General features: G+C 40.0%; 1 protein-coding gene across 2 annotated transcripts; it reads left to right on the top strand.

Annotated features, from left to right (window-relative positions):
- Positions 1-68: 68 nt before the first annotated feature.
- Positions 69-27,989, top strand: DHX35 (DEAH-box helicase 35). 2 transcript variants are annotated; one of them, XM_061380073.1, is made up of 22 exons: positions 69-208; positions 2,380-2,513; positions 2,877-2,969; positions 3,769-3,846; positions 6,167-6,271; positions 7,901-7,962; positions 8,594-8,663; positions 9,209-9,268; positions 11,327-11,439; positions 11,763-11,859; positions 12,909-13,067; positions 14,351-14,537; positions 15,349-15,473; positions 16,160-16,214; positions 20,139-20,234; positions 20,588-20,682; positions 21,248-21,325; positions 22,479-22,608; positions 23,319-23,400; positions 23,945-24,016; positions 26,308-26,446; positions 27,759-27,989. In XM_061380073.1, exons 1-22 carry the CDS (start codon positions 169-171, stop codon positions 27,801-27,803), a joined length of 2,115 nt encoding a protein of 704 aa, XP_061236057.1. In that variant the 5' UTR covers positions 69-168; the 3' UTR covers positions 27,804-27,989. The 2 variants fall into 2 exon arrangements, with proteins under 2 accessions (XP_061236057.1, XP_061236056.1); XM_061380072.1 differs by having other exon boundaries at positions 14,351-14,561.

Raw genomic sequence — 27,989 nt, 5'->3', positions numbered from 1 at the left:
CAAACCAGGCTGGGATTCTGTGATTCCCTCAACAAAAGCAATTGGCTCCTCAGGCCCCAGGTCCGCCTCGGGCCTGGGACAAGCCCCGCGGGGTGCCCGGACCATGGCAACGCACGGCGCGTCACGTAGGCCCCGCCCCACCGCTTCCGGTTGCCCTCTCACCCCAAGATGGCGGCCCCCGTGGGACCTGTGAAGTTTTGGAAGCCGGGTGAGGGGCTGTGGTGGGTCTGTGCGGGAGGGTTTCCCTCAAACCCGCCTCGCTCCGGCCTGAGCTGAGGCCGCAGCGAGAGCCCCAGCGCTGCCCCCGGCGGCTTCTGGGGGTCGCACGGCGTTTAGGCCCCGAGGGCGGCGGAGAAACGTGCTGCTTCTCTGCCGCCTGGGTTGCAGAGCGGCGGGTTCTGTGTGGCTCCAGCCGGGCGTTGCCGTTTAGCGGCGGTGGCGGGATGGTTCGGTGGGGTCGCTGCCGTTCGGGGGTTCGGGGAAGCTCACAGGGGAGCCCCAGAAAGTTAAAGGCAGGTGCGAGGTCCTGCGAGTTGCCACACGCAGGGAGAGCCCCTCAGCAGGAAGGAGCTCACGGAGCCCTGTGGGCCGTGAGCTGAGCGCGGGCCATTGGTGATCGCTGACAGCAGAGACCCAGTCCTGCCTGCATCTCGGGCTGGGTGAGGAGAAGCGTTGCTGTTGAGCTGAGGGGGGTGATCCCTCCCCTCAGCACTGGCTGACCTGTGAGCACCCCAGCACCACGACGTGGGCTTACTGAATGAGGTCCACAAAGTGAAGGGCCATGAGTGTGGTTGAGAGTTTGGAGCATGTGATGTGACATGCTGAGAGAGCTGGGACTGTGCAGCTTGTAGTGCTCTCAGGAGGATCTTTTCACTGTGTGTAAGTACCTCGTAGGGGAGTGTAAAGAAGATGGACCCAGACTCTTGGTAGTGCCTACTGACAGTACCAGAGGCAATGAGCACAAGCTGAAACGTGATAAAGTCAGCTTAAACACAGGAAAACCCTTTTCTGCTCTGTGGGGGGTCAGGCTGTGGAACAAGCAGTCAGGCAGGTTGTGGAGTCTCCATCCAACTGAGGACCTGAGCAGCCCTTGTAAGTGACTCTGTGGTAAGCAGTGTTGGTCTAGAAAGTCTCCAGAGGTCCCTGCCAGACTCTGCTGTGCTGTGGCTCGGTGGTCATTCCCCTGTCCTCTGGGCAGTTCAGTACCTTACCATTTGCTTACCCCAAGGGGAGTTTGGTGGGTGTGAGTTTGGCAGTTTTAAAATGTTGCTCACTGTGTTGTGGTATGCTGTGACTTGCAAAGCTATTTCATAGGCAAGGTTAGTTTAGCAAAGAGCTTCTTAATCATTTGAATATCATAGTAATATGTTGTAGATACAACATGTATATGTATAGCAATATGATGGCAATAGTGTATTTAAAAACCCCATAGGAAATGCTGTAAATGAAAATGGGTACATGATGAGCAGCAGCATTCATTCATTCTGCTGATTTGTCAAGATCCAGATATTCAAGTCCCTGATTCTGAACTTCTCCATTTGTAAACTACTAGGAAGTAAATTAACTATCCCGGTGGAAACCAGGATGCCCGGGGAGTGTACAGTTCCTGGAATCATTGCTAATCACTCTTCTAATTCAGTCAGTTTCCTATAAAACTTGAATAAGGACTAACAGTTTTTGAGCAGTGGGAGAAATAGGAAAAGCCCAAACAAGCAAATCCTGCAAAACATGGGAATCTTCTCTTTGCCCTCACACTTTCCCAGTTGAATCTGTAGCTAGAGATGTTATACATTCTGTTACTGAGATGAGGGCTTGTTTCTAGTTAATTTGCATGATTCAGCATTTTTTATTGTCAGTTTTATGGTAACCTGCCGCAGGAATAAATTAAGTTTAATTTACTGAGGTAAATTCAGATGTGAAACAACTGGTGTATCTCGTAAACGTGCGAGGTTGAATGTTTATATGGTTGTTATTAGTTAAGGGAAGTTCTGCTATCTGTTTGAATGGGTGGCTTAAAATTCATGGACATATTTCTGGGAAGGGTATTGAAGTTGTATCTGAACTGTTGCACAGAAAAAGAAGAAAGTTCCCAAGATCTTGTTGTATGTTTTTCCTACGTGGTTTTTCCCTCAATTATCATCCTTTTAAAATCCAAATACTTATTCACATTAGATTTCTGTTTAACCAGCAGAAGACACAGATTTCATTTGAAATCATTTGTTTACTGTAGTTGATATTTTGACTATTTTAATAGGAAAGTTAGTCTTTTGATATATGCTGCTACCTATGATTCCTACTCATTGGGAATGTATTTATTTTGGTTGTACTGTGGTACACAGAAATGTGTTCTTCCAGTTAAAATTGACTTATGTTATCTAGGCACGGAAGGTCCTGGTGTCAGTGTCTCAGAGGAGAGACAGAGTCCTGCTGAGAGCAGCAGCATATCTGTCATCTATAATCCTTATGCTTCCCTTTCTATTGAACAACAAAGACAAAAGCTGCCTATTTTTAAGGTAAAGAAGTTCTTTTGGGTATATTAGATCTGTTGTATGATGTCTGTCTCTTATGTCTTTTTTGAAAGAGCAATATAGAAACACCTTACAACATAAAGTAACAATTTTATTACCTTGATCTCTTTATTTGTTGGAAATGATTGTCCTGGTTGACAGCTGTTACTAACAGTTTTACAGGCTGTGTTATTTACTATATGTTCTATATGTCACTTATGGATTTCTAAAGGGCTGTTTAGCTTTTGGCAGTAAATCCATGTAAAATGAATTTACTGTCTCTGCCTGATATGTAAATGTTGTCATTAATTAGTTTCTTATTTTTGTACACATCCAGTTTTGATACTTGAATGTCATCTTCTGTTTCAGCTAAGAAATCACATCCTTTATCTAGTGGAGAACTATCAAACTCTGGTGCTTGTTGGGGAAACAGGTTGTGGGAAATCAACCCAGATTCCACAAGTAAGTGTTTGTTTAACTTGGTAAAATCAGGTATTCCCTTGGGGTATTTTACATGAAATGTTAAACCAGCAACCCAGAACTGCACTGAGAGAAGGGAAGTCCCCTGTGCTTGTGTGTGCGACCAAGAGGAGAGAAATAGAAGCAGCTGTAAAACCTTCCTCCACTACAGGAAAGGACCAGAGACAACACATAGTTTATTCTGGTACAAATAGTAGTCACTGTGCTGCAGTACGTGTTGATAATCAGTAATGTTTAAAATTTTGTTGAAAATATGTTTTAAAGTAGGGAAATAAAGTACACTTTTCTTAGGAGCTTTCCTGTTGGAAATTTTTGGAATGTTGTATTTTTCACGGGTTTGCAAAATTTTCTCATTTGTGAAGGCAATGTAGAAAGTCTGAGAATGTTTCAAAGTTGGTTCTTGAGTAGCTTGGAAAGTTGCAGACCAGTGATGAATGTAACCTGCATCAGTGTGACTGCAGGGCTTGTGCTGCTTAGCTTTTTTTCTTCAAGGGGTAATAAATAAAAAAGGAAAAAATTAAGAAGTTAAAAAATACTTAAGACTGAAAGAACTGCTCATAGATGTTTTCTGATAGTATGTGTTTAGGAGAGATTGTATTATACTGTATTACTTCTGATGGTGAGACTAATAACGCACAAAATCTCTTAAGTAACTGATTTGTCTGAGGATGTGCATCAGATGGTGTCACAACCGGCAAAAAACACATAGTGTGGAGAGCTAACACCTTGCTGCAGTCACAGCATGACCAGTTCATTTCTTACCCTCTGTATTTGTTTGCAGTACTTAGCAGAAGCTGGCTGGGCAGCTGAAGGAAGAGTTGTTGGAGTGACACAGCCTCGTCGGGTTGCTGCTGTTTCAGTGAGTTTCTCCATGTCTTTATTTTCCCAGTTTAATGTCATTATAACTTCCAGTTTATTAGCAGGAATGGTGTTGGCATGTGCTCCTGAACGAACAGAAGTTTCCTTCCTCACAGAATTGCTGGTACTATATGCTGAATTGAACTAGATTAGTAAGTCTTGCCAAAAATTCCAAGTCCAGAATTGCAGATGTAGAAGCTTTGAAAAAAATTGGGTGGAATCGGCAGAACTGTGTATGAAAGTTAGACTTGTGCAGGGCTGTGATTGATTCTGGACTAGAACTGTGCGTGAACCTTAACTTTTTCACAAAGTAAAGTAGTGATGTAAATCTGTGTACAGTAACATAGCTGTTGAAAGAAAGAGGAGGTTGTGTACCTCTTTCTAGCAGCTCACACCAAAGCTTTTTGAATCTCTTCTCTGTATTGTTTTTTTGTTGTTGGTTTTTCTTTGTATGTTTGGTTTGGTTTGGTTTTTGCCTTGTAAGAATGTCGTGGAAAAGAAACAACAATTTTATTGTGAGAACTCTTTTACTGTTTAAGTAGATATATATATCTTTTCCTATAGAGACATATATAAGTAGGATGTCTGGGAAAGCATAATATCAGCTAGATGTACTACAAGAAGAAGAAGAGGGGGATGCCAAGGGAAACAAATTGTACTCTCTGGTAATAAAGAATAAGTATAAAAAAAGTCTGTATGGAAAACATCCAGTACTCCTTGTTTTCATAACTCCTGCCAAACACTGACTCGGTGGGCTGAAGTTTCTGCTGCAGCGCTCCTTTTACAGAAAACTGTGGTGCAGTTTTGTAACCCTCATTTTGCTTGTTCTTTATAATGTATTAAAGTGTACCTGCAGCAAATCAGCTTATGCCTCCCATAAAAATGTAGTAGACTGAGCAGCTGTACAGCTTGCCTTTTCATCTCATCCAGTATTCTCTGAGAATATCCAACATGGAGAGGGAAACAGCAGTGATCCGCATTTTGTGCTTTGGACAGTCTGCCTGCAGTGTCCTCCCTTTTCTCCTTCACAGAACATCCAGCTGACAGTGCGTAGTTCTACAGGGGATGTTGTGTATGCTGCAATGTTTTCTCACAACAAACTTAGTTCTTCTTTCTCTTTCATGTCTTAAAACATTATTTTTAAGCCTAAAATAAAATGATTACTTGAGCAGGGCTTAATATATAGACACAGTAGGATTTTCCTTTGAAATGCTGTTGCAAACTGTGTGAACTGTATGGCTCTTACAGGGAGATGAGAGATACAGTTGATGATTGCTTTGTCTTGAATTGAAAGTGATCTTTTATTTTAAGAGGTGTGCTAATCTGCTTTTTCATCTAGAGTATGGGGGGAGTGTCAGAAGTAAAGACAAGTTGTTGCAGAGGCATAAGGCACTGTTTAGAAATTCCTAAACTTCTGCTTGGATTACCCAGGCTGATAATTATCCTGAATGCTTGGGCTGAAAGTGGCTGAGTGATACTATTCTAAGTGAAATCATGAATTCACTGCCTGTGGGTATGGTTTAGAATGTCACTCAAGTGACTGGAAGTAGCTTGCCCTTGGAATTCTACTAGGACTAATGTATGTATTGTGGGGTTTTATTGTGCTGTTAGGTATTAAATGTCCTTGTAGCTTGCTGAAACCATGGCCTGGTAGTATCTAATGTTCTGTAGAATAAGTGTAAATAACTCAAGATTTTTAGCTAAAGGTGCTATTGGCTTAAAACTGGTCCAGGGTAGTACTGTTGCTTCTTTTAATTATTCTGCCAGTTTGTTATCTGTTTTCTGCATAGAAGATTCTCTATTACCTTTATACAGTACAGTAGCATCTTTATTCAAAAAAACCCAAAACAAAACAAGAAGGAAGTCTGAGTAAGTTCAGGGACACATCAGTTTACCTGGTAACTTCTTTCTGTATGCCAAATCCCTGCATTCATTCCCTTTTTGTATATCGACTGGTCTTAAATTGCATTCCTACAACTGCTGCTAGGTGGTCCTTTCTCAGCGTTGTGACTGGTGGAGTAGCTGCCTTTGTAGGCCTGTCAGAGTGCTTATCACAAAAAGGTATCTCTATGGCTTTCCCGGTTAGAAGCAGCTTAAAACATTTACTAAGTTACACTAAAATATTTTAAAGCATTTACCAATTGTATGTTCAGTATGCACTGTTTATGTCAAACAGAATTTTGTGTTAGAATGAGAACAAATAATTCTTCGGAAGCATCAGCTCTATTTCCTGTTTTGGTGCCAATTCTCTACAAAATAATGATAGAGTGAAGAAATGTGCTGTGAGCTGTCTATTGTTTGTAAGAATCTTTTTTTCTCAGATTGCAGGCAGAGTTGCCGATGAAAGAGGTGCAGTGTTGGGGCATGAAGTTGGATATTGTATTCGGTTTGATGACTGCACGGATCCACAAGCTACAAGAATTAAGGTGAAACTTGAACAGTGTGTGGTTACTCTGAAAGGGTTAGCTGAAACTCTCCAAGTACTTTTACAAAATTAATGAGACCCTTATGATGCCCAGTAAAGAGAATACATACATTGCAGTTTTCCAGGTGGGTATCCCGAAAGTGTGCTTGGAAAAGCTGTGGCTATCCAAACCTTACTAAAGTGTGTACATGTTCTTTTCTGCTAGGCTGGCAGCAACCACTGTGAAATTAAAGGGGATTTTCAAGGAAGATGTGACCAGTTATTGGTACAGTGCTAGTGTGACCTGATGTGTCACACAAAGTCATAGGGAAAGGCTGCAGTGAATCACAGCTGAAGTATACTCGCCACCCTAAAAATAGATTTTGGTTAAAAGTGCAGATAAAACATGAGATGAGTAGGCTGACTGAGTGCAATGTGATGTGAATTCAATAGTAAGCTTTGCAGCTGTTCTTCAGTACTGTGAGCAGTATTAATGTTGCTTGTGTTGGTACAGATGAGAGTTTGCTTATGCTGGAACAGCAATGATGATGAATGAAACAATTTACTTAGATTTTTGATTTCTGAGGCTAGTAGCCCTTTTAAAAGCTGAAGAGCTGGAGATGCTTGTTCATTCAATGCAGCTGAAATCTTCAGGGTTTTTTTGGGATTTGAGTTTAGTGTTTTTTTTGTGTGTGTGTGTGGGGGGGGTTTAGTTGTGATGATTAATCATTTGGAGTTGGAAATCTGGAGGTTTTTGCCTTGCACATCAGTTCTTGCCTAGTTCAAGGCCACATTTGGAATCCCAGGTCAAACTATTGATCACTGCATAAAGCTGGTTGGGTTTCCATGGGCTAGTAGGAAGCATTAAATTTTAATGTTGCCTTTTTTTAACATGTGAAGGTTTGTGTACTGGTCAGATACTATGTGGTCTACTTTGAGAGGGTCAATATTACATTGACATGCAGGATGTTACTGGTAGAGCTGATTTAGCTATGTTACAGACAACAGTGAAGAAACTTCTATTGCCATATATCAGTGCTGCCAACCTGTTATTTTATTTTTTAATGCAAAAATAGCTTAAATACTGATTAGAAACTGGTCAGTCTGATCACCTCTGGGTTAGCATTCAGAAATACTGGCAGCCGGAAGGAAGCAGGGACAGGACACCTTGACCCAAACTAACCAAAGGGGTATTCCATACCACAGCACATCATGTCCAGTATAGAAACTGGGGGGAGTCACCCTGAAGGCCCAGATCGCTGCTTGGGTTGGGCTAGGTATCTGTCGGTGGGTGCTGAGCAATTGTATTGGGCATCACTTGTGTTTACTGTTTTTTTTCCTTTCCCCTTTTAGTTTCATATTCTCTCCCCTTGTTTTTTCTCTTACCACTATTTTTATTAGTGGTAATAGTAGTATTTTATACTTTAGTTACTGGGCTGTTCTTATCTCAACCTGTAGGGTTTACGTTCTTTGGATTCTCCTCCCCATCCCTCAGGAGTGGGGAGGGAACAAGAGGGGAAGTGAGTGCATGGCTGGGTGGTTCTGAGTTACCAGCTGGGCTTAAACCATGACAATAATCTATAAAAATCACGTGGCTAATTAAGACTAGTTGGTGGGTTTTGTTTACATTTTTCTTTGCATTCACTTTTAGTTTCTAACTGATGGTATGCTGGTGAGGGAGATGATGGCTGATCCTTTATTAACAAGATACAGGTAAGGAACCATGGAATGAATGCTTGCTGAAGTGTAATTTGATAAACAACTGATTTTTTTTTTAATTTTTTTTTATGCTGAGGTATGGTTATTGTAAATTAAATACCAAAAGTGAAAATTACTTTAGGAGTTTGACTACTTAATGTTGTAAAGAGTTAGAAAATCAGCTGATCATTGCAACACCAAACTCAGCAAGATTTGCTGCTGTGCTTTTGGAACAAAAGCTAAATGGGGTTTAGAAGAACTGTTTAATTTGCTAGTTTTAAATTAACTTTCTTTCTGATGCCAATCAAATTAAAAATAAAAAATCACTAACAAAAGCAAGCATATTCCAGTATGCAGACAAGCCGTGCAGTGCAGTAAAGCCAGACCCTTTTTTTCTACTCTTTTCCAAAAGCTAGCCTGAATAAAGAGCAGTGTGTATGGGCCACGTTATCTACATTTTTCTCCCTATCTTGTTTTGTGATTTTATTTATTTTTTTAACTTCCACAGTTTTCTAAGTGGATGTGCACAGTAATAGTCCAGTAGCAGATTTCAAATAATGATATTTCTGGAAGATGGGAAGACACTAATTCTAGTGTCAATCATCAAGCCATTTTTGAAATCTTAATCTTTCTGCTTTGTTCACAGTGTCCTCATGCTGGATGAGGCCCATGAAAGGACTCTTTATACAGATATTGCCATTGGCTTACTGAGAAAGGTTATATATTTTAATGTTCTCTGTAACGATTTTCATTTTCATCCTTTTTGTTAAACCCCTGATCCTGATGGCTGATTAGTGAATCCATTTGAGAGAGGGCAATTTCTGATTCCTTATTATCCTACAGCCTGTTGTACATGCCCAACTATGTACTGTAGACATCTGTCACTCAGGATCCTTGTGTTTCCTCCCCCCAGTGCTGAAATGTCTCCTTATTAGCAAAAAGGTGGTCTTCATTCTGCTGCTGCTGATCATGTGAAGTGATCTCATAGGGGGTTATTGTTGACTTTCAGCCTGGTGAAGATCTGACTCCTACCAGAAATTAAGAGTAAACAATCATGATTACAGGCTGAATGCCCTTAAAATGAATATATAAACCTTCAGCCATCAGGCTGTTAGATCTGTGGAGTGATGAATGTGCTTCAGTTCCTCAGCTGTTTTGTATTGTCAAAGTATTTTTAAAGAGAAGTTATTGGTAATCTTGGTTTTAGCCTTGTATCTCAGAAAATGTTTTTTACTCTGGATGTTCTTAATCTCTGTCCTAGATTCAGAAGAAGCGTGGGGATCTTCGATTGATTGTAGCTTCAGCTACCTTGGATGCAGAGGTATAGTTCCAATGTGGTTTGAAATAAATTGACCTTAAGTGGCAACTCCACTTGTATATATATATGTGTATATATATGTGTGTGTATATATATATGTATATATTCTGTGTGGAGCTTGCTTCTTGTGAAACATTACTGCTGTTTGAGTGGCGAAGAAGAGAGGAAAGAATGCAGGAAAAAAGTCTGCAGTAGTTAGGTTGTTGCATTTGGTTTTCATTTTGTATTGGCAAACTTTTTTTGGAAGTGAATATAAATATGAACCTGCTTCTCATATATTGATGTCTGTTTTTTCTTCCCCCTCCTTCCCCCGCTCCTTCCAGCCCCCCATTGGTGGTGTTGTATGAAAAGATGTTCCCTTGACTTAATCTAGTCTAGTAAGAGACATTGGTTTAGCTGTGTTTTGCTGATGGCAGTAATTTGAGACAACCACAGGCCAGTAAAAATGAGTGATAAATGAGGGGATTCAACATCAGTGAGATCCTGCTAGTTCCCTTGGTTGACTTGTGGCCTGTGGAAACTTATGTAACTGACTAAAAACATTGTTAATTTAATTTTGAGTAGGAACAGAAAACATGTTCTTCTATAATCAGAGCAGTGTTTCATCAAGCCCAGTCTTTCTGCAGCAGCAGCAGCAGTAGGAGATGCTGGTTAGGGAGAGTGTGGGAGTGCATGCAGCTGCTGTGGGTCTGTTCTCTGTGAGCTGCCTCAGCACCTGCAGTGGTTGCAATAGAGGCATTACACAGTGCATTCCTGCAATTTCATTCTAGTATGTGTTTATGGACCTGCTGTTTTTTAATTTGTCTTCAGATCTGCTCGATGAAGCTGTTAAGTCTTCAGGACATCATGTGAGAGCAATTTTCAGAAGTTTGCCACCTGCTGTGTAATGCAGTACTTTATTTAATTTCTTCCTTTTCTGCTCGTTTCATTAAGGACCTCCTGGTTCTATTAGTATGGGATTCGCATTTTTTTTTTAACACAACAATAACCAGCACCAGTTTTACATTTACTTACTTTGTCACCTTTGATTCTGTGCACCTCAGCTGTGTGGGTTTTCAAACTGCTGCTCCCAAAGCAGAGCCCCAGCCTTTCCAGTCTCTCATAAGGCAGCTGCTCCATTTCCTTTATTGTGTTCTTTTGCGTTCCTACTCCCCTGTGTCCTTCATGAGGTGTGGTGTTGAGAATCTGTGTGCAGCACTGAAAGTGTAGGTGTACTGAGATTTCCTTTAGTGGCAAATAGCATGTGCCATAAATTTTTGACTGTAAGCTCTGGTAGCACTTGCACTGTTGTGTATTCTGTACATTAGATAATACTACAGTACTCTGCCTTTGCAAAATTTTAACTGCCAAAAATAGCATGATTCAAATAGCTTACAGGTAATGTAAAAATAATAAGGGAAAAATTATTAGTATGACTATATTAACATTTGTTTAAATACAGAAAGTTTATTGTATCTCTATAATGGTCATGAAAGTCAGGATGGATTATTTGGGTTCTTAACTTTCATTCTTTTGCTCTTTTGCATTTAAAATACTGTGGCAATGAAACTGAATTTATGAAGGTGTCTCACAATGCAGAAGACAAAAACCTAAATCAGCCTAAGTGCTTTTACCAAGTGAGATGGTGGTGTTCAGTAAGATCTGTAAAATAAACTTGCTTATCCAGAAATGGATGAGAATATGCAAGCCCTATCCAAAACTTTGAGGACCAATCATTTCTAAGTTCTTCTTAGCTTTGACTTTGCTACTGTTATAGATCCAGTAAGAAGTTTATATATCTGCTTTGTCCAGCAGTATCAGTTCTTCTAAGTAACTTTATTGCCTCTTTTTGACCTTTGCTTCTCAAAAGCAATAAACATGCAACACTGTGTGTGTGACAAGTGCCTTATGCCGGACAGGAGAGAAGGCAACAAACCCCAAATCTAAAATTTTAAATTGGCACTGTCAAATTTATGAATAAAACACCCAAATTGCAGTAATTGAACTTCTTCATGTCTTGAGGTTTCTCCCTTCATTCTTTGAAATATCAAACTGAAAGTGTTTCTTTTTATTTTAATGTAGAAATTCAAGAATTTCTTTAATCAAAATGATACCGGTGACCCCAGCAAAGATACCAGCGTGATCCTTACTGTGGAGGGCAGAACGTTTCCAGTGGACATCTTTTACATACAGAGGTGTGTTTGATCTTGTCATTGGTGCTTAGGAGGGTATGTAGCTATGGTATCATTTGGTCTGTGTTAGAGCTTAGATGTTCCCAGAAGGTGTGACCTTCAATCTGGCAAACATTTGGATATTGCTTATAGCAGCTAACATGTTTTTAGGCTTGCTGTAGTGGAAAGGAAACAAATTACTTGCTGATTCCCAAGGATGCATCATGAACTAAATGTGGTATGGCTGTTGTGTAGTTTCCAAAAGCTAGCTTGCTTTTTGTTCCTTATGGAAATGAGGAAGCTGTACTTATTTTTCTGCTAATGTCTCTCCTATTTTCTCCCTGTAGTCCTGTTCCAGACTATGTAAAATCAACTGTGGAAACTGCAATGAAAATCCACCAGATGGAGAATGATGGTGATATACTGGCATTTTTAACTGGCCAGGTACAGACATAAGCAATATTTTTGCCTTACAACACTGAATTGTTGACTTTCTGAAGTGCCCTGAGTCTCCTGCTTTCCTTAGCTCTGCTTCTTTTAGTGACATTAAAGATGACAGACATTTTTACATTGATGGGAGCAGAATTAGGCCAGTCACAAAGACTTGTAGAAAATGTATGGCCTGAATTTATCAAAGCTAGTGATGAATAGTTTTTCCCATTTAATACTTTCAGCCTTGTTAAAAAATGTGTGGGGGTTTTTGTGCTAATCACACCTGCAAAGTTGTTAGATTTACAGTGAGTCATTGCTAATAGTTAAGGCAAATGGAATTTACATTTGTTGGGTTTCACATCATTATCATGGCAGACAAATGAATTTCTGTGAGATACAAATTTGTCTTTTCCTCTCTATGCCTGTCAGCTCACTTTGCAGTGAGAAAAAACTCACATTTTTCCAGTAAAGAGCTACCTTGAAGAGCTTCAACATCTTGCATATTTTCAAAATAAAATTCTTCATCCTCACTATTGATGTAATTTTTGGAAGAATGAATTGGGTATCTCAGGAGGCAGTGTCTGATCCTTTTGTTGTGTGTGTTTAAGAGTGAGATGCCACAGTTGATCTCTGAGATTAAGTGTGAGGTTGAGCAATAGGTGCTAATGAAGTTACTGTGTCATTCCTGATCAAGACCCACAGCATTCTGCACAGTCAAAATAGATTGGCCTCCCATTTTTCTCTCACAAGTTGAGATGGAGAGGAAAATATGCCTGCTTCCTCCTGAGCTTTGTTCAGTCCTATCCTAGTGATTTTGCTCATGTATTTGTGATGTGACATTGTCTCAAATAACAATGAGCAAAAATATTAATATGAACACATATTTATTATGAATAGCAATTTATGTAAGAATATTACAAAATTGAGCTAGTCAAAAGATCCCAGGGTTTGAACAATTTGAACTATGGTATTTTGGTGCATTTTTTTACATGTAGGTGACAGCTATGTGGTCTAAAAGTGAAACCTCTCACATTCTGTCCCCTGTCATGCTCTGGCTCTAGGAGGAAGTGGAGACTGTTGTTTCTATGCTCATAGAACAGGCTCGGGCCCTCTCTCGCACTGGAATGAAAAGACACCTCCGTGTTCTCCCCATGTATGCTGGGCTTCCTTCTCCTGAGCAGATGAAAGTGTTTGAGAGAGTTTCTCACAATGTCAGGAAGGTAAGGCTGCCATGTATGTCTCAATTTCTACCACCCAGAGGGGTATCTGCATTACACAGATTGCATATATCTGACTCACGTCATGAGACTATTGCAAACACTTACCGAAGGAGTCTTTTTGTATCTCCTAACACTGCCTATCAGTTTTCAATCTGTGAACCAAGAGCATGTTCTCTGGCTTCCCTTACCACCTTTGATCAGTCTTAGACATGTTAGCTCTAACTTTCCTGTTAACCTCATCAACTTTCAATTTTCAAGAGTCTTTGTAAAACCTCATATTTGTCTATGTCCAGTTGCAGTTTCTTAATACTCTTAAGTCTTTTACCTGGTTTTATTTCTTTTTGTGGTCTAAGTGTCTATGGCTGTTTTCTACCTGTAATGGAAACATTAGTGTCAGAGTGGGTAAGTAAGTGCTGTATTTTCATCTAAGAAACAAGTTGCTTGGTTTTAGTAGAAAAAATGCTTTTTTTTTTTTTTTTTTTGACTTCTGTCTGTTTCAGTTATTTAATGTCACAGAACAATATAATTGGTCATGATTAATGCTTCCTGCTTAGGCAGAGCCTGTGTTGGGGCTGAGATATGCCCATAGAATTACACAGGGTGACTGGTTATAATTTTGTTCATGCTGCAGACTAAAAGGTAGAATTGTTCATCTGGTGTTGGAGAGCATTGAATATAAATGAACCACAGAATACTTCTTTTCTCTCCAGGGTATGACATTAGTCAATTAACTTCCAAGATTTACCTTTTTAATTTCAGGTGATATAAGGACTAGGTTTCTCTCTGTCATCTGGGAATGATTATTTTTTGATATTTTAGGAAGTAAGTGTAAGTGTGTCTCTCCAGGGATACTGAAAGTGTGACACTTAACTCTGTGTTCTCCTCCTACCCCTTGCCTTGCTCCAGTGTGACAGGGAACAGCTCAATAGAACTGAGAAGAAAGAAAGTACTTGTTATTACATAGTTTGCTAAATAAGAACAGCTGATTTACAGTCAGTTAATGATTTTCTCTGCAAACACTGCCAAGTTGTTCTTCTAAGAAGAGAGAATAAATTTGGATGAGAAAGTGATTATGAAGCTGTAAAAACTGGCCTATTTCAAGCTGACAGCTCTGTCTGCTGCATTACTGTATTGTTTGGTACTCCAGAGTGTCTTTACTGGAACTGTCTGTTACTGAGACCTTTCACGTGGCTTGTATTTGAGTCCTAGTTCACTGATGCAAGGCCCTGATGGTGTAATTGAGACTGGGGAGTTCACCATATCCTCACTGTGTCTGTCTGTAGGTGGTAGTTGCCACCAACGTTGCAGAGACCTCCATCACGGTTCGCGGAATAGTATTCGTAATTGATTGTGGGTTTGTGAAGCTTCGTGCCTATAACCCCAAAACAGCCATTGAATGTCTTGTGGTGGTTCCAGTCTCTAAGGCTTCAGCTAATCAGAGAGCAGGACGTGCAGGACGGAACCGCTCTGGTAAATGTTACAGGCTTTATACAGGTCAGTAATCTGATATGTAGGGAAGGTGAACTTGCTGATGTGACTTCCATTTTGCTTTACAGCGGTTTTAGTGTTAGATAAAGAACAAAAGTGTGTTTTTTCTTTCAGCATGATAAAATGATAGTGATAATGGTAAATGATAAAAGATGCACAAGCGAGTCCAGAGGAGCCCACAAAGATGCTCCAAGGGCTGGAGCAGCTCTGCTCTGGAGCCAGACTGAGAGAGCTGGGCTGGTTCAGCCTGGAGAAAAGAAAGCTCCTTAAAGGGTGACTTTAGAGCAGCTCCAGAGCCTGAAGGAGCACTGGCACAGGGTGCCCAGAGAAGCTGTGGCTGCCCTGTCCCTGGCAGTGTTCAAGGCCAGGTTGGACACAGGGGCTTGGAGCAAGCTGCTCTAGTGGAAGGTGTCCCTGCCCGTGGCAGCAGCTGGAACTGGATGAGCTTTAAGGTCCCTTCCATTCCAAACCAGGCTGTGATTCTATATTTCTAATATAAGGACTGCTGGAGCTGCTGCTACAGATTTCTGTGAAGAACATTTCAAGTAGAAGTACAGGTGGGGCAACTGCAGAATCAGCGGTGTAGCCAAAATCATTGAATTTTCTCTTTAAAAGAAATCATCTTTAAAATGCAGTAATTGGAGAAAGATCATCTTTGAGTTAGAGTTCTTTTAACACCTGTTAATTCAGACTTGATAATTTTAACTTGAAATGGGTATGATACACACTTCTTGAGTGTACAGGGTAGGAGTTGAAACTCAGTCTTAAATGGCTTTGTTTTCTCCCACTGCAGAGGAGGACTTTGAAAAGTTGCCCAAGTCCACTGTTCCCGAGATGCAGCGCAGTAACCTTGCTCCCGTCATCTTGCAGCTGAAGGCTTTGGGAATTGACAATGTGCTCAGGTTCCCCTTTCTTTCAGTGAGTCCTAGGCTGTAAAATCTGTCATCTTTCCTTACTCGGAAGGAAAATCAGTAGCTGAATTGTTGGTAACACACAGAACCATTGCCCTGTTAATTTGGAAAGCATAACTTGTTGTCAGCTTTGGGCATTGAGAATCAACTAGTGCAAGTAATGTGTGTGACAACTTGGAAACAACAACTGTTTGTATTCTGGAGATTGCTGTTCAAAGTATTGGCAAGTCAAGAAAGGCAAGCAGATTCTGCAAAATAACTGTAGTCCCTTTCCATTGAATTTATGAAGAAAAAGGGGGGAAGGGAAAAGATACCTAGAGTACTAAACCAGTGCTTGTCTGTTTTGTTAGAAAGAGCAGTATCAAGTTTTAGATTTGCTTTTTTGTAAAGTTTCTAGCTACTCTTATATTGATGTGGAAAACTCGCATGATGGCATTAGAAGAGAAAGTTAAGAACTGTTCTGATCTGATGGTGGTGTGAGCCTGTTGAGATGATTTTGACTCGCAGCATTGCAGTCAGTGGAAGGGTGAAAGCAAGAGTCTGAGACCTCTTTCCTCACTATACAGGAGTAGAAAGATAGGTAATTAGAGCTTCAGGATTTTGTAGAAGAGGAAGGCCTAAGAATTTCTATGATAACTCATGTGTTCTGCGATGATAACTTTAAATAATGAGCCTTTTTTTTTTTCTCCACAGCCACCTCCTGCCCAGTCAATGGTGCAAGCTTTAGAATTGCTGTATGCTTTAGGAGGTGAGAAATACTATGCTTTGCTTTATTTATAGTTCAGTTACATGAGTTATGAAAAAAACTGTTAATTTGGATTTGGTGATTGGATGGACATTAATCAAACTTGCATTTGAGAGCTGTGCTTTGAGAAAGAGATAACTCAGCCTTGACTGGTGGAAGCTTTCTGTTGGCATGTTTTAAAAGTGTACCTCAGTCTCTTCTGAACTTAACTTTCTTTTCCTCCAGTTGTTTCAGACAGGTAAGCAAGCAAAAGGCAGCAGTAACTTTCTGGGAGCACCTAGAAATCCATTTCGTAGCATATAAACTACATATTAAGTGTTTAGATTGAGCAAACATATTTTATAGCTATTACCTGTGTATTTCCTTGCACCTTCATGGGAGGAACCAGCTATTTATCTTTGGTAGGAAACAGGGTTCTGAGCTGATGAGGGTGTTGGTGTGATTCTCTTGGGCAGATCCTCTGTGTTTCTTCAGACCTTAAAGGGGGCTAGAACTGGATGAGCTTTAGGGTCCCTTTCAACCTAGGATTCTATGAATTACTGATCACAGCTTGTTCTCAAATTCATTAGAGTCTGAACCACATTCTTAGTCATATGGTTTGGTGTTAGGTAGTCCTGCGAGGAGCAGGGAGCATGACTCAGTGGTTCTTGAGTCCCTTCCAGCTTGAGGTATTCTATGACTGTATAAGTGCTAATTTCTGTTTTATTCATTATGCTGCTGTTGGATACCTGTAACACTCAAGTCACGCTGTAGTAATATTTTTATACACAGTTTTTGATTCCTTTTTGTTGTGAGTGGAATGAATGCTGCCTGATTTTGTTTATAGGAAGAGCTATTATATTGTTGGGGTATTTGACAGCTGTTTAATCTTTTTGAATGCAGCAAACTTAAACAAAACAACTTGACACAAGAAGAAGTAATCAAAATGAAACAATTTGACTCTAACTCAATGTCTGTGGTTAATTTAAAGTTAACAATATTTGCCCCATAATATAAACATGAAGAAAAGGGTAGTGTGATGGAGACTGTAAACGTTGGAAGCATCCAGAGGTTTGTGACTATTTTGACATCACTTAGAAATGCTGTGTTGTAGCTTGTGGCAGTCTGCTGTCTTGTTCACATGGAGCTGTTATTCTCTGCTTGGCCATAATTTTGCTCTGTGCTGATTCAGTTCCATCTTGCAAAGGAGAGTTTTGCTTCAGGCACTTGGTTCTTGGCAACCTTTTCAAGCTTGGAACAAGGACCTTCACACTGGTTCAGAAGCATGTTGCAAAGATGAATTCACAGCCAAAACCACCTGGGGAGATGGAGAGGGAAGGTCAGAAAACTTACTGATTAGCTGTTTGATGTTTTGGCGAGAGTGTTATGCTCATGGTAACTTCACAGAGCAGTACAGAGCTGTTAATCTCTTGGCTGCCCAGCTTTTGTAGCAAAGCAGAGGAGTGCTGATGTTGATGAAGATGTAAAGAAATGTGTGTAGTGTTCAGATTCACTCTTAAACATTGCTGAAATTTAAGGTGTTAGATGGTTTATTATGGAGATTTTCTGTAAGTTGCAGAGATAAAGCTGCCCAAGCATTTGCAGCTGCAGTAAGGATTACATTTCTCTTATGCAAGTGTGAACCTGTATTTCAACACTTGCATTGTAATTGCATGCAAATGTGCAGTTTAGGGCCAGGACCCTACCGTGCCAGTGCAGTGCCAACAGAAAAGCAGATGCTCTTCAGGTTGAGATAGTTCTGTTGAATAAACACGCTGTTTTTAGACTGATTATTTTTACAGTGATACAAACTGATTACATCAGGAGTATCTCTTCTCAGCCTTCTCCTTTGATGCTTTGAAAGTCTGAATTGTCAGTTGGGGTTTATTGTTTTTAAGCATCATTTAGGAAGTAAATAAGCAGGTAGAAAATGAATTTATTTTTAGCTTTGCTTCAAATCCAAGGTTTTTTTGAAGATTTGTTTGTGAGTTGTCACCTATCAGAAACAACCACTCTACCTAAAAATAGAATGTTTTAATCCCTCAGCCTGTAACATACTAGTGCCACAGTACCTGAGTAGTTTCTTCTGAGCGTCTTCAATAAAAATCTTTGCAGCATCTTTTTCTAAGATCTCCAATTTCCTATATAGCTACAATAAAGTGGTTGCTTCCAGGATGATTTCAAGGCAACTTTTACCTGTTCCGAACTAGTATCCATTGCAGGCTTACCGCTGCAAAGACATCTGTGCATGAGCAAAACTGCATTAAGATTTGTAAGATTAAGCAGAAGCCAAAGGATTTTAGCTTGATGCACATGTAAAAAGTTAAAAAGATGGTAATTTATCCTTTTTGATAGTAGTAATGCAGTTACCCTTCTGTAGATGAAAGACTGCATATTCTAAGGTATTAATTGTGATAGCACTTAAACCTCTCATATTGCATCACTGGTTAAGTGAAAGCTATCAGACCTTCATTTTTGCACTGTCTGTGACTTGGTGTTTATATCACTTCATCATTTCACACAAGCTGCCTTTTGTACCTGTTTCTGAGGAAAATATTATGACATTATGTGAAAGGCCTATTAGGTTTGGTTGGACAGTGTAAGGGTGTGGCAAGTGAATTACTACGTTGCCATAATAAGTGAGATGATAGTATATCAAATAATAAACACTTGATAGAGGTATCTGTGGTTTTAGATATGCTGACATGAGTTATAAAAGATCGCATTCCTTGACTTGATTTGTGGTTTTGTTTTTCTCTGGGAAGCAGAGCTGAAGTGCAACTGTGGAGGTTCTGGCACCACGGTTTGACAAATAATGTTTATATAATGCATGGGTCACAGTTGTGTTTCCTCAGTCCTCTCTGCTGAGGTTACTTATGCAATCGGCAGTGCCCCAAAGTCCTATTCACGGGCTCTCGTTAATCCCAACTGTAGCTTTTCTCCTGTGCTCTGCCTCCTTGTTGTACCTGATACAACTTGGTTGACTTGCAGTTTTCTTTTGCAGTTCTTACTCTTTGCTGCCTTTTGTAGTGAGCTCTTTTCATGATGTTTTTATTAATTCTGTTTCCTATGTCCTCTTGCAAAGGAAATGTATTTCCATTTAAATCATTCCCTGAAATTTCAGCATAGTGTTCTAGGTTGGAGTAGGACCTAGTGGCTTGTGTGGGCAAACCTTACTGCAGGTATTTGACCGTAGGAAGCTACACAACTAAAATGATAAATGTGCAGGGTTGCTCAGTGATAGCTGGGAATCAAAAAGCAATCTATCATGCCTATCTCCTGTCCCAACTCCAGTAAAAAGCTTACAGTTGGAGCATGGCTGACAGTTCAGTTGCTGATGCATGAGGCAGACTAAACTGTAGGCAGTCTTCATCAGCTGCACATCTCTAGTTTAGAATATATTAAAGTTAAAATAAGTTCCTCATGAGCTCAACAGATGTGACTTAGAAAAATGATGCCCTACCCCACTACCCCATCAGTGCTTCCTCTTTTTACAGTTGTGCCTGTTCCATAACTGTGCCTTTTTTTTTATTCTCATGAGGACTCCTTCGGCTTCCCATCTGCATGAACAAAGATGTTGCTAAATACTTAAATAGAGGATGCGTAAGTCTAGCAGCTAATAGGCACTCTGGACGTTGCATTGACTTTGATTTGCATTGACTGCAGATTTGCAACGTCTTTGGCAGTAGCAATGGAACTTGGTCAAAATCAAGAAACTTCTGTGTTATGTATGTTTGAAAAAAGCCAAAACAACCCACTGACCCACAGCAGAGTAAATAGGTATTAAGAAGTGCTTAAAGCTTAGTTTAATATACATTCAGCACCTCTTAGGTGCATTTGGTATATTTTAGCTCATAATATTTGCTTTTTAGTACTTACTATATCCTTAAAGAAGACTTTCTGTGCTCTTTTGCCTGTATCATTGCTACATTGATTAATATGCTGCAGGTTTGGATATGCACTGCCGTTTAACAGAGCCTCTTGGAATGAGAATAGCAGAGTTTCCTTTGAATCCTATGTTTGCAAAGATGCTTCTGGAATCAGGTAGGAGGAAAAAAATTGGATTTTATTCTTAGTCTTGTGATGAGGAGAGGACACTGCCACTTGTAATGGTAGTGTAGTACTAGACATTTACTAAATTTGAAACAAACGGTATGCTTCATCTTATTATGGTGTTTAGTGGTAAAAATTGGTTAAACTTGTGGCTCTCTCTAATAAATCTAACACATTTGTCTTTAAAGTTTTCCATTAAAACATTCACTGTCATACTAAAAAAATCCAGCAGTTCAGGTATTTTGGGTTTATGTGTTATAAAATATATTCCTCTTCTTTTCCTTTTTATTCTGTATGTGAATAGTTGAATGGAAGGTGATTTCCTTTACTGAATTTCTCCTCAGGAAATTTTGGCTGCTCCCAGGAGATTTTGACAATTGCTGCCATGATGCAGATTCAGAACATCTTTGTGATCCCTCCAAATCAAAAGTCTCAGGCTGTAAGTTCAGTCGTGTCTCTTTTTTTTTTTTGGTTAGTTCCACGTTTCTGGAATTCTGCCAAGTATTTTATTGAAACCTGTTAAAGATTCAAGTTTATATGAAAATAAAACAAGGTCTTGAACTGTGCCTGTTGGTTATAGGTAAAAGAAGAAGTTGAGTAACAGTGGGAACATTGAAGATCTATGCTAATGTTAAAAGCCTCCTTCTGAAGACTAGAAATATGAAAGTTTATAAGTCAATATTGCTCAGCATATGGGTTTGCTAAAAATACCCAAGCCTCCACAAACACCACTTCCTTTTAAGAGCAAAGCGCTAGGATGTAGCAGGAGCCTCACTTTAACGCATCCTTCTCTTGGGTTTTGGGGGTTCATTTTCAGTTCATTTTTCTGATGTCAGTTTTAGAAGTGCTCCTGAAGATAGGTGGGCTAGTAAAATACTGCTGTAGCCTAGAGGAACTACCCTGTATGGTAAGAACTGCCACAGTCACCAGAAGATATGTACATTAAGGGAACTGATTTTTGCAAAAATCAGTTTGCTTATTAAAAACTATTTCCTCTTCTCTAGGCCAGGCGACACAGAAAGTTTGCTGTGGAAGAGGGTGATCATCTCACTATGCTTAATGTGTATGAAGCCTTTGTCAAAGTAAGTCAGTTCAGGCGTATGTGGACTTGCAGGAATGGGAAGAACTTGAAGTGTTCTGGTTGAATTCACTTCTGATTCTGGAAGTTCTGGATACAGCTTCCTCAAAGCTGAGGACTTACCAAGTTTATTAAGTGATAATTCTGCTTTAAAAGATATTCTGGTCATATTTTGTCACAGACCTTCTGTAATTCCTCTGAACAGGGAATAGAAACAGTTGGGTTTGGATACAGCACAGAAGTCTCATGGGTAGACAACTATTTTTTCAAGGAGACTGGGATTTTTGAAAGGGCTTGGAAAAACAGGTATCCAGATTCCTAATGAAGTTCATACTCTCTTATCTTTTCTTTGGAAATATGAGTTTTACTGATTATAAACTGCATATAAATCTAGCAGTCTTTTGTAAAAAAATTGCCTCATTGATAATCGTGTCCTCTTCTTCATTGACCTTATGGATTTACCCAAAGGTTTGACGCCATCTCAATACTTCTCTGTAAGCTCAGGTTTTACTTAACTGTTGTGAAGTGCTAGACCTGTTTGGAAGAGTATATTTTGCTGGTATAAAGCACTTCTGTATTAATATATTTGCAGTATAACCACACAGGTATTTGACTTCTCTCTCCCCAGGCCCAAAGCAATCAGGCACCAACTGAATTTTTTGCCCTTTAAATTTGATATCTGCATAATTCTCTTAGAAACAGCCAAATGCAGAGAGAGGCTCTTGGAGTAAGTGCTGGCTTCTGGAGAAATAGTTCTTTGCATAGAGAAGACCAGTGAAAACTGTGTACCGAAAAGGTTGTTTACATTTTGAGGTTGAAAACAGACTAGTTTGAGATGGTGCATTTATATGTGAGAAAAGAACAACTGATGCTGTTCTTTCACCACATATGAAGAAACAAAGCACATCTGTTTGAAAATACCTCATAGTATTTGTTCTGCTACTATTTAGAGGTTGTTTGAAATATGTTTTGTAGTTATTTGACCTAGGTATCCTTGTTAGTTTCTATGTAAATAGGTACTTTTCAGGGAAAACAACAATAAATATGTTGTAGGAGTCAGAAGAAAGGCAGAACAAGGCTATGTGATCCAAAGAGATTGGCTTTTGTTTTGCTGATTGTATCTCATTGTAATTTTTTTATTCTTCTTAACTGTACAGCACAGCAAGAGCTCTCAGTGGTGTCAGGAGCACTTTCTGAACTACAAAGGGCTTGTAAGAGCTTCTGTTGTAAGAGAGCAGCTGAAAAAGCTTCTTGTCCGCTTTAAAGTGCCAAAGAAGTCCAGTGAAGGTGAGCATTGTTTTTAAGCTGTTGTCCAGTACATAGTGGTCATAGTCTCTCAAACTGACAGTCTCTTTGTGCTTTTCTTGTAACCTTTGAATTCTTTTCTTCCTGGCCAAAAAATAAGGTTAACTAAAACCAGATTTTTCTCCTAAAAATGAATACAGAAGAGCATTTTAGCCAATTTTTGCAGTTAACATTTAGTCCGGTCTTTATTAGTTACGTTTTCCAGCAAGAGATTATAGCCACAGATTATATATTGAATGGACAGATTTACCAAAAGAGTCATAAATAGATCACCCCGTTCCCTCTTTTGGGTTTCCAATAAGCCATATTTCTAGTATGTTCAAAATGATGTACAGTCACTGGGATCTGATTGCCGGCTGCGTTGCACATGCAGGGAGGCCATGAGCAGTTCTCAGCACTTGTCTTTAACTGCTCTGAAAAATCAGAGGTTGAATTTTAGCTATCATGCAAGGTTGCTCTTAGGACTGTGAAGCTATCTACACGGAGACACGAGTGGCAACAGTAGATTTTTACGTGGTAATCTTGATTTGCTGTGAAATTAAAGTCAAAAGAGATTGCAGGGCTTGTCTTCCTTCCAGCCTTTGTTATTAAAGCATGATGCATTGTAAAAAGTTGTTTGAGATGATTAAGTGGTATGTTAGGTATTTTTGCCATTCCATTGACTCATTTTAGAGGAAAATTTTTCTTTTCAGGTGATCCAGATCCTGTTTTGAGATGCATAGTTTCTGGATTCTTTGCAAACGCAGCTAAATTCCACTCTACTGGAGCTTACAGGTAAATATATATAGTTTCATTACAACTGTTGCTTAGTTGAAAAGCTCCTTAGACTGGATAGGTCTAAGTATAATCAACACACAGATGCTTCTTTAGACAATTGCAATAAGAAACACGTGACAATTGATTTACTAAATATGTGAAGTTTTGTATTTTCAAACTGCTTTAGTGTTTATCTCTTTGGCAAATGTAAATAAAGTTGCTGATAGTGGGAAGCTGTTTCTAAGAGTAATTAGTTTGTGTTAATGTAAGAAAGTACAGCTGTAGTGCAGCAGCGTTGTAAGCACTTCAAGGGCACTCAATAGAAGCCTAAAATGCTGCTTTTTCATTTTAATATAGGTAGAACTCCTAGGACATTTAAGTGTCAATTGTTCCTTTGCGCAGGATTTAAGCTTGGTTTCATCTGTTCATTAAACACAAATGTTTTTAATTTGGTCCAGCTCTTTTGTTGTTGCCTTTTATTAACATTCTTACTGGGGATGAAAGGAACCAGCTGTTAAACAATGAATAGATGTACAGTCTGAAATGCTGTTTTGCTTTCAAGGACTATCCGTGATGACCAGGAACTTCATATCCACCCCACTTCAGTGTTGTATGCAGAGAAACCTCCACGCTGGTAAGTTAAACTGCTTTCACTTGTTTTGTGATCTTGGAAAGACAATTTCAGCATCCAGACATTTTCATGAATGACCTTTCCCCATCAGTGGAGGAATAGATGTAGAAGGTCATGGTTCCCTCGGTGAGAATTCAATTGCTATTTCCTTTTCAACTTTTTGTGTAGGCAGTGTCCAAATAAATCAGGGACATAGAGTGATATTTAGCTGCCAAAAAAACCTGCAGAGGCTGGGAAGCAGAGTCAGGTAACCCTGCTTTAACGGGCACCACATCTTGCACTGCAGACTTCTCTTTGGGTAGTCTCTGTACCTATATAGAACTAGGGTTAATTTACTTTTATTAAGCCTATTAGGGATATGATTTTATGAAATATTCTGTCAAGTAGGTGCTGCAGTAATTGCAAATGGCTGATGCAAAAAGTTCTTTCTGTTTAGCAGGTTGAGGAAAGAAATGTTTGTACTTTTGTGTTAGGATCTTACAGTTTCATTTTGTATGTCAGAGATGCTCAGATGACGAATAGACACATTCCTAACAATCAGGCGGCACTATCAATCTGAAGTGTTTGGACTCTTGTCCTTCTTTGGCTCTTGCTGAGACTTCGAAGAATAAACTTGGCCAATGTCATCTGTTATCTTTGAATTGGACTCCTTCACCTGGTGTGTTGGATTTACAGAAGTATAACTGATTGGAACTTGGCCACAAATTACATTGGCTCACAAAGCAGAAATGAGTCTAGCTCATTGTACCGATTCTTCAGAGCTGAGTTAAGCAGCATGGAGTTCTGTAGGTCTTGTGATATTGCCACAACCAACTGAAAAACACTACTGGCTACAGGGGTCCTGTAACACGGGAGTTTAACTTGCTCAGGAACTGTGATTTCCATGCTACTGCTGCCTGGGCAACCATCCTCTACTGAAGGCTTCAATTGTCTCTCTGTTACAGGTGTATATTGAGTGTGTTCCTGTTCTTGTTTTTTTTTCCTCAGGTTTCTCTTTAGTTGTATTAGTTTGTGTGTCTTGGCTGCATTTGGCAGAGAAGAGAATTTTGGACTTGTTCTTCTTTGCTTTTGGGAGCAAAACACCAATTAATGACAGGCCACAAACCTTGTGGGCTTGCAGCTCTACTATGTGTAGAGGGCAGATAACATGGCTTTGCACTTCCTTGGTAAAAATTTCTTTTCCTGCTGAAGGGTGACTTCAGAAATAGGTTGTCCATGCTGGCAAGCTGTTCATGCTGGCAGCAGTGATTGAGTCCACAGGGGTTTCTGTTTCTAAACCTCTTACAGGAAATGTTCTGCTAGTAGTTAAAGGTGTTTTCTACCTCTAATCCTTATCGTGACTGTCTGCAGACAGGCACCAGAGGTAGTCATGCTGTGGTTTGTGCCCTACTTGTTATGGGTCCAGGGTTTTGGTGCTTTTGAATCCTTATTCACGGTATTACAGAGTAACTAATATTCTCTCTTCCAAAGTATCTGTTAAGAGTCCCCCTTTGCTCCAGTGTAAGAAATATTCTTTCTTCTATACCTTGCACCCAGATGTCCTAATAGTAAGTGAAGGTGTTTTTAATGGTAAAGGTTGTATTAATGTAAAGTACTCTGAAAACCAGAGGGAAGGAGGTAAGAGTTTGTATTATAACATAAAGACTTTCTGGTCATTCTGTAAGTACTGTATCTGTCAGTATATATGTGAAACTGCATACTAGATATAAGTATAAATACCGAGTCTAAATATAGAATCACAGACAGGTTTGGGTTGGAAGAGACCTTAAAGCTCACCCAGTTCCAGCCCCTGCCACAGGCAGGGACACCTTCCACTAGAGCAGCTTGCTCCAAGCCCCTGTGTCCAGCCTGGCCTTGAACACTGCCAGGGATGGGGCAGCCACAGCTTCTCTGGGCACCCTGTGCCAGCGCCTCAGCACCCTCACAGGGAAGAGCTTCTGCCTAAGAGCTCATCTTAGTCTCCCCTCTGGCAGGTCAAAGCCATTCCCCTTGGCCTGTCCCTACAGGTACTTGTCTGAAGTCCTTCTCCAGGTCTCTTGTAGCCCTTTGAGGCACTGGAGCTGCTCTAAGGTCTCCCCTTCAGGAGCCTTCTCTTCTCCAGGCTGAGCCATCCCAGCTCTCTCAGTCTGGCTCTAGAGCAGAGCTGCTTCAGCCCTTGCAGCATCTCCATGACCTCCTCTGGACTTGATCTGGCAACTCCACGTCCCTCTTGTGCTGTTGTCACCAACATAATGCTGTTCTCATCATTCTCCCTCATTGCTATAAAGCAAACACTTTTTCTTTCCTTCTCCTAGGGTAGTTTACAATGAGGTCATACAGACTGCGAAATATTACATGAGAGATGTGACTGCTGTTGAATCTGCGTGGCTCTTGGAACTGGCACCTCATTTTTACCAGCAAGTAGCAGTACAGGATCAGCATAAAACCCAAACGGTACCATTGCTGTATTAGCAACTCTTGCATCTGAACTTCTAATGTGTTTGTGTTTTGTTGTTGTCTATTTAATGCTGCAAAAATAATTTAGTTTTGTTCGTTTTAGTGGTTATAATATAAAAAAGAATATACTGAATTTTTTCCTTATAATCTGGCCAACAGACATGATCTCAAATTTACAAAATAGAGTATCACTAGTAAATGAAGCCTTCAACCATTTTACACTTGAATATAGGCACTTGGTAGCACTTTTCTGAGGAGCACTATGGGTAGGCAATGGTTATAGGTTGCGTAATAATATAGGAGAGTCTTTATATGCTTTGTGAATTTGAGCAGATTTAGAGCCTTTTTTTGAGCATTAATCATATTTGCTAAAAAAAAATTACAAAAATGTGCTCTTTTCAAACTTGAAATCACAAAGGAAAGCTGCTATTTGTGCAAGGCTTTATTACAAATTCTGTTGCATGTGCATACCTTTTAGAATCCTTGACTGGTTTGAGTTGGAAGGCACCGTAAAGCTCATCCAGCTCCAACCCCTGCCACAGGCAGGGACCCCTTCCACTGGAGCAGCTTGCTCCAAGCCCCTGTGTCCAACCTGGCCTTGAGCACTGCCAGGGATGGGGCAGCCACAGCTTCTCTGGGCACCCTGTGCCAGCACCTCAGCACCCTCACAGGGAAGAGCTTCTGCCTAAGAGCTCAGCTCAGTCTCCCCTCTGGCAGGTTCAAGGCATTCCCCCTTGTCCTGTTGCATTCTGCAAGTGTGGTGTAAAAAGGAGATGAGCTCATGTTCCAGTTATATCAGATCTGTTCCCTTTTGACTCATGTATTTACATGTTGTAACATCCCATACACAACATAATGTCCCCTTATGATACGACCTCTTCATGGGCTAAGTTTGGGGTGACTTCCTTCATGCTTTCATTCCACACTTCTGTAGGCCTTTAAGAGCCTGGAGGTTCAAGGGTCCAGTGCAACTACAGCTGCAGTATTAATAAATTAGTTAAAGTCTAGTACTTCATGCACCTACTTCTAGCGTTTGTGCAGCTGTGTTGTTGGGAGCACACATACGTTTATCTGCATTTTTACAGAGATACTAGAAGATTGTATTTTATACCAAGCCAGAATCACACTGTAGGTTTTGAATTTCATAGGTTTATTTTAGCTCTATCAGTAACAAGCAGAGCTTGGCAGGGGTTGTCTTTCATATTTGTATAAGAATTTCTTTAATTTGAAATGACTGAACACATTCTAGTTGAACTTTAGTCCAATTGTCCTGTATATGCTGATCAGTTTTTCTTTTCTTTTCTTGCAGCATCTTTCCTTGACAGCAAAACGGGCTAAAGTAGGAGACCAATGATTTGACATGACTTAAGTCTTCTGTCATCAGATGCAGGGCCTACCAGTGATTTGAAGCTGTCTACAGTCCCTTCAGGAGTCAGTTCATTAGCAATTTGATCTTCCATCAACTTAAATGTTTAAATGCCTGCCAGGATCTGTAGGGGTTTATGCATGACCAGTACATTTTAAACCCATGTAGAGCTTG

Source organism: Neopsephotus bourkii, unplaced genomic scaffold (genome assembly GCF_033783945.1).
Source record: "Neopsephotus bourkii isolate Nb327-2 ecotype Australia unplaced genomic scaffold, CSIRO-AGI_Nbou_v1 NB_1787, whole genome shotgun sequence".
Lineage (NCBI taxonomy): Eukaryota > Metazoa > Chordata > Aves > Psittaciformes > Psittacidae > Neopsephotus > Neopsephotus bourkii.
This window is presented reverse-complemented; position numbering and strand designations above follow the sequence as displayed.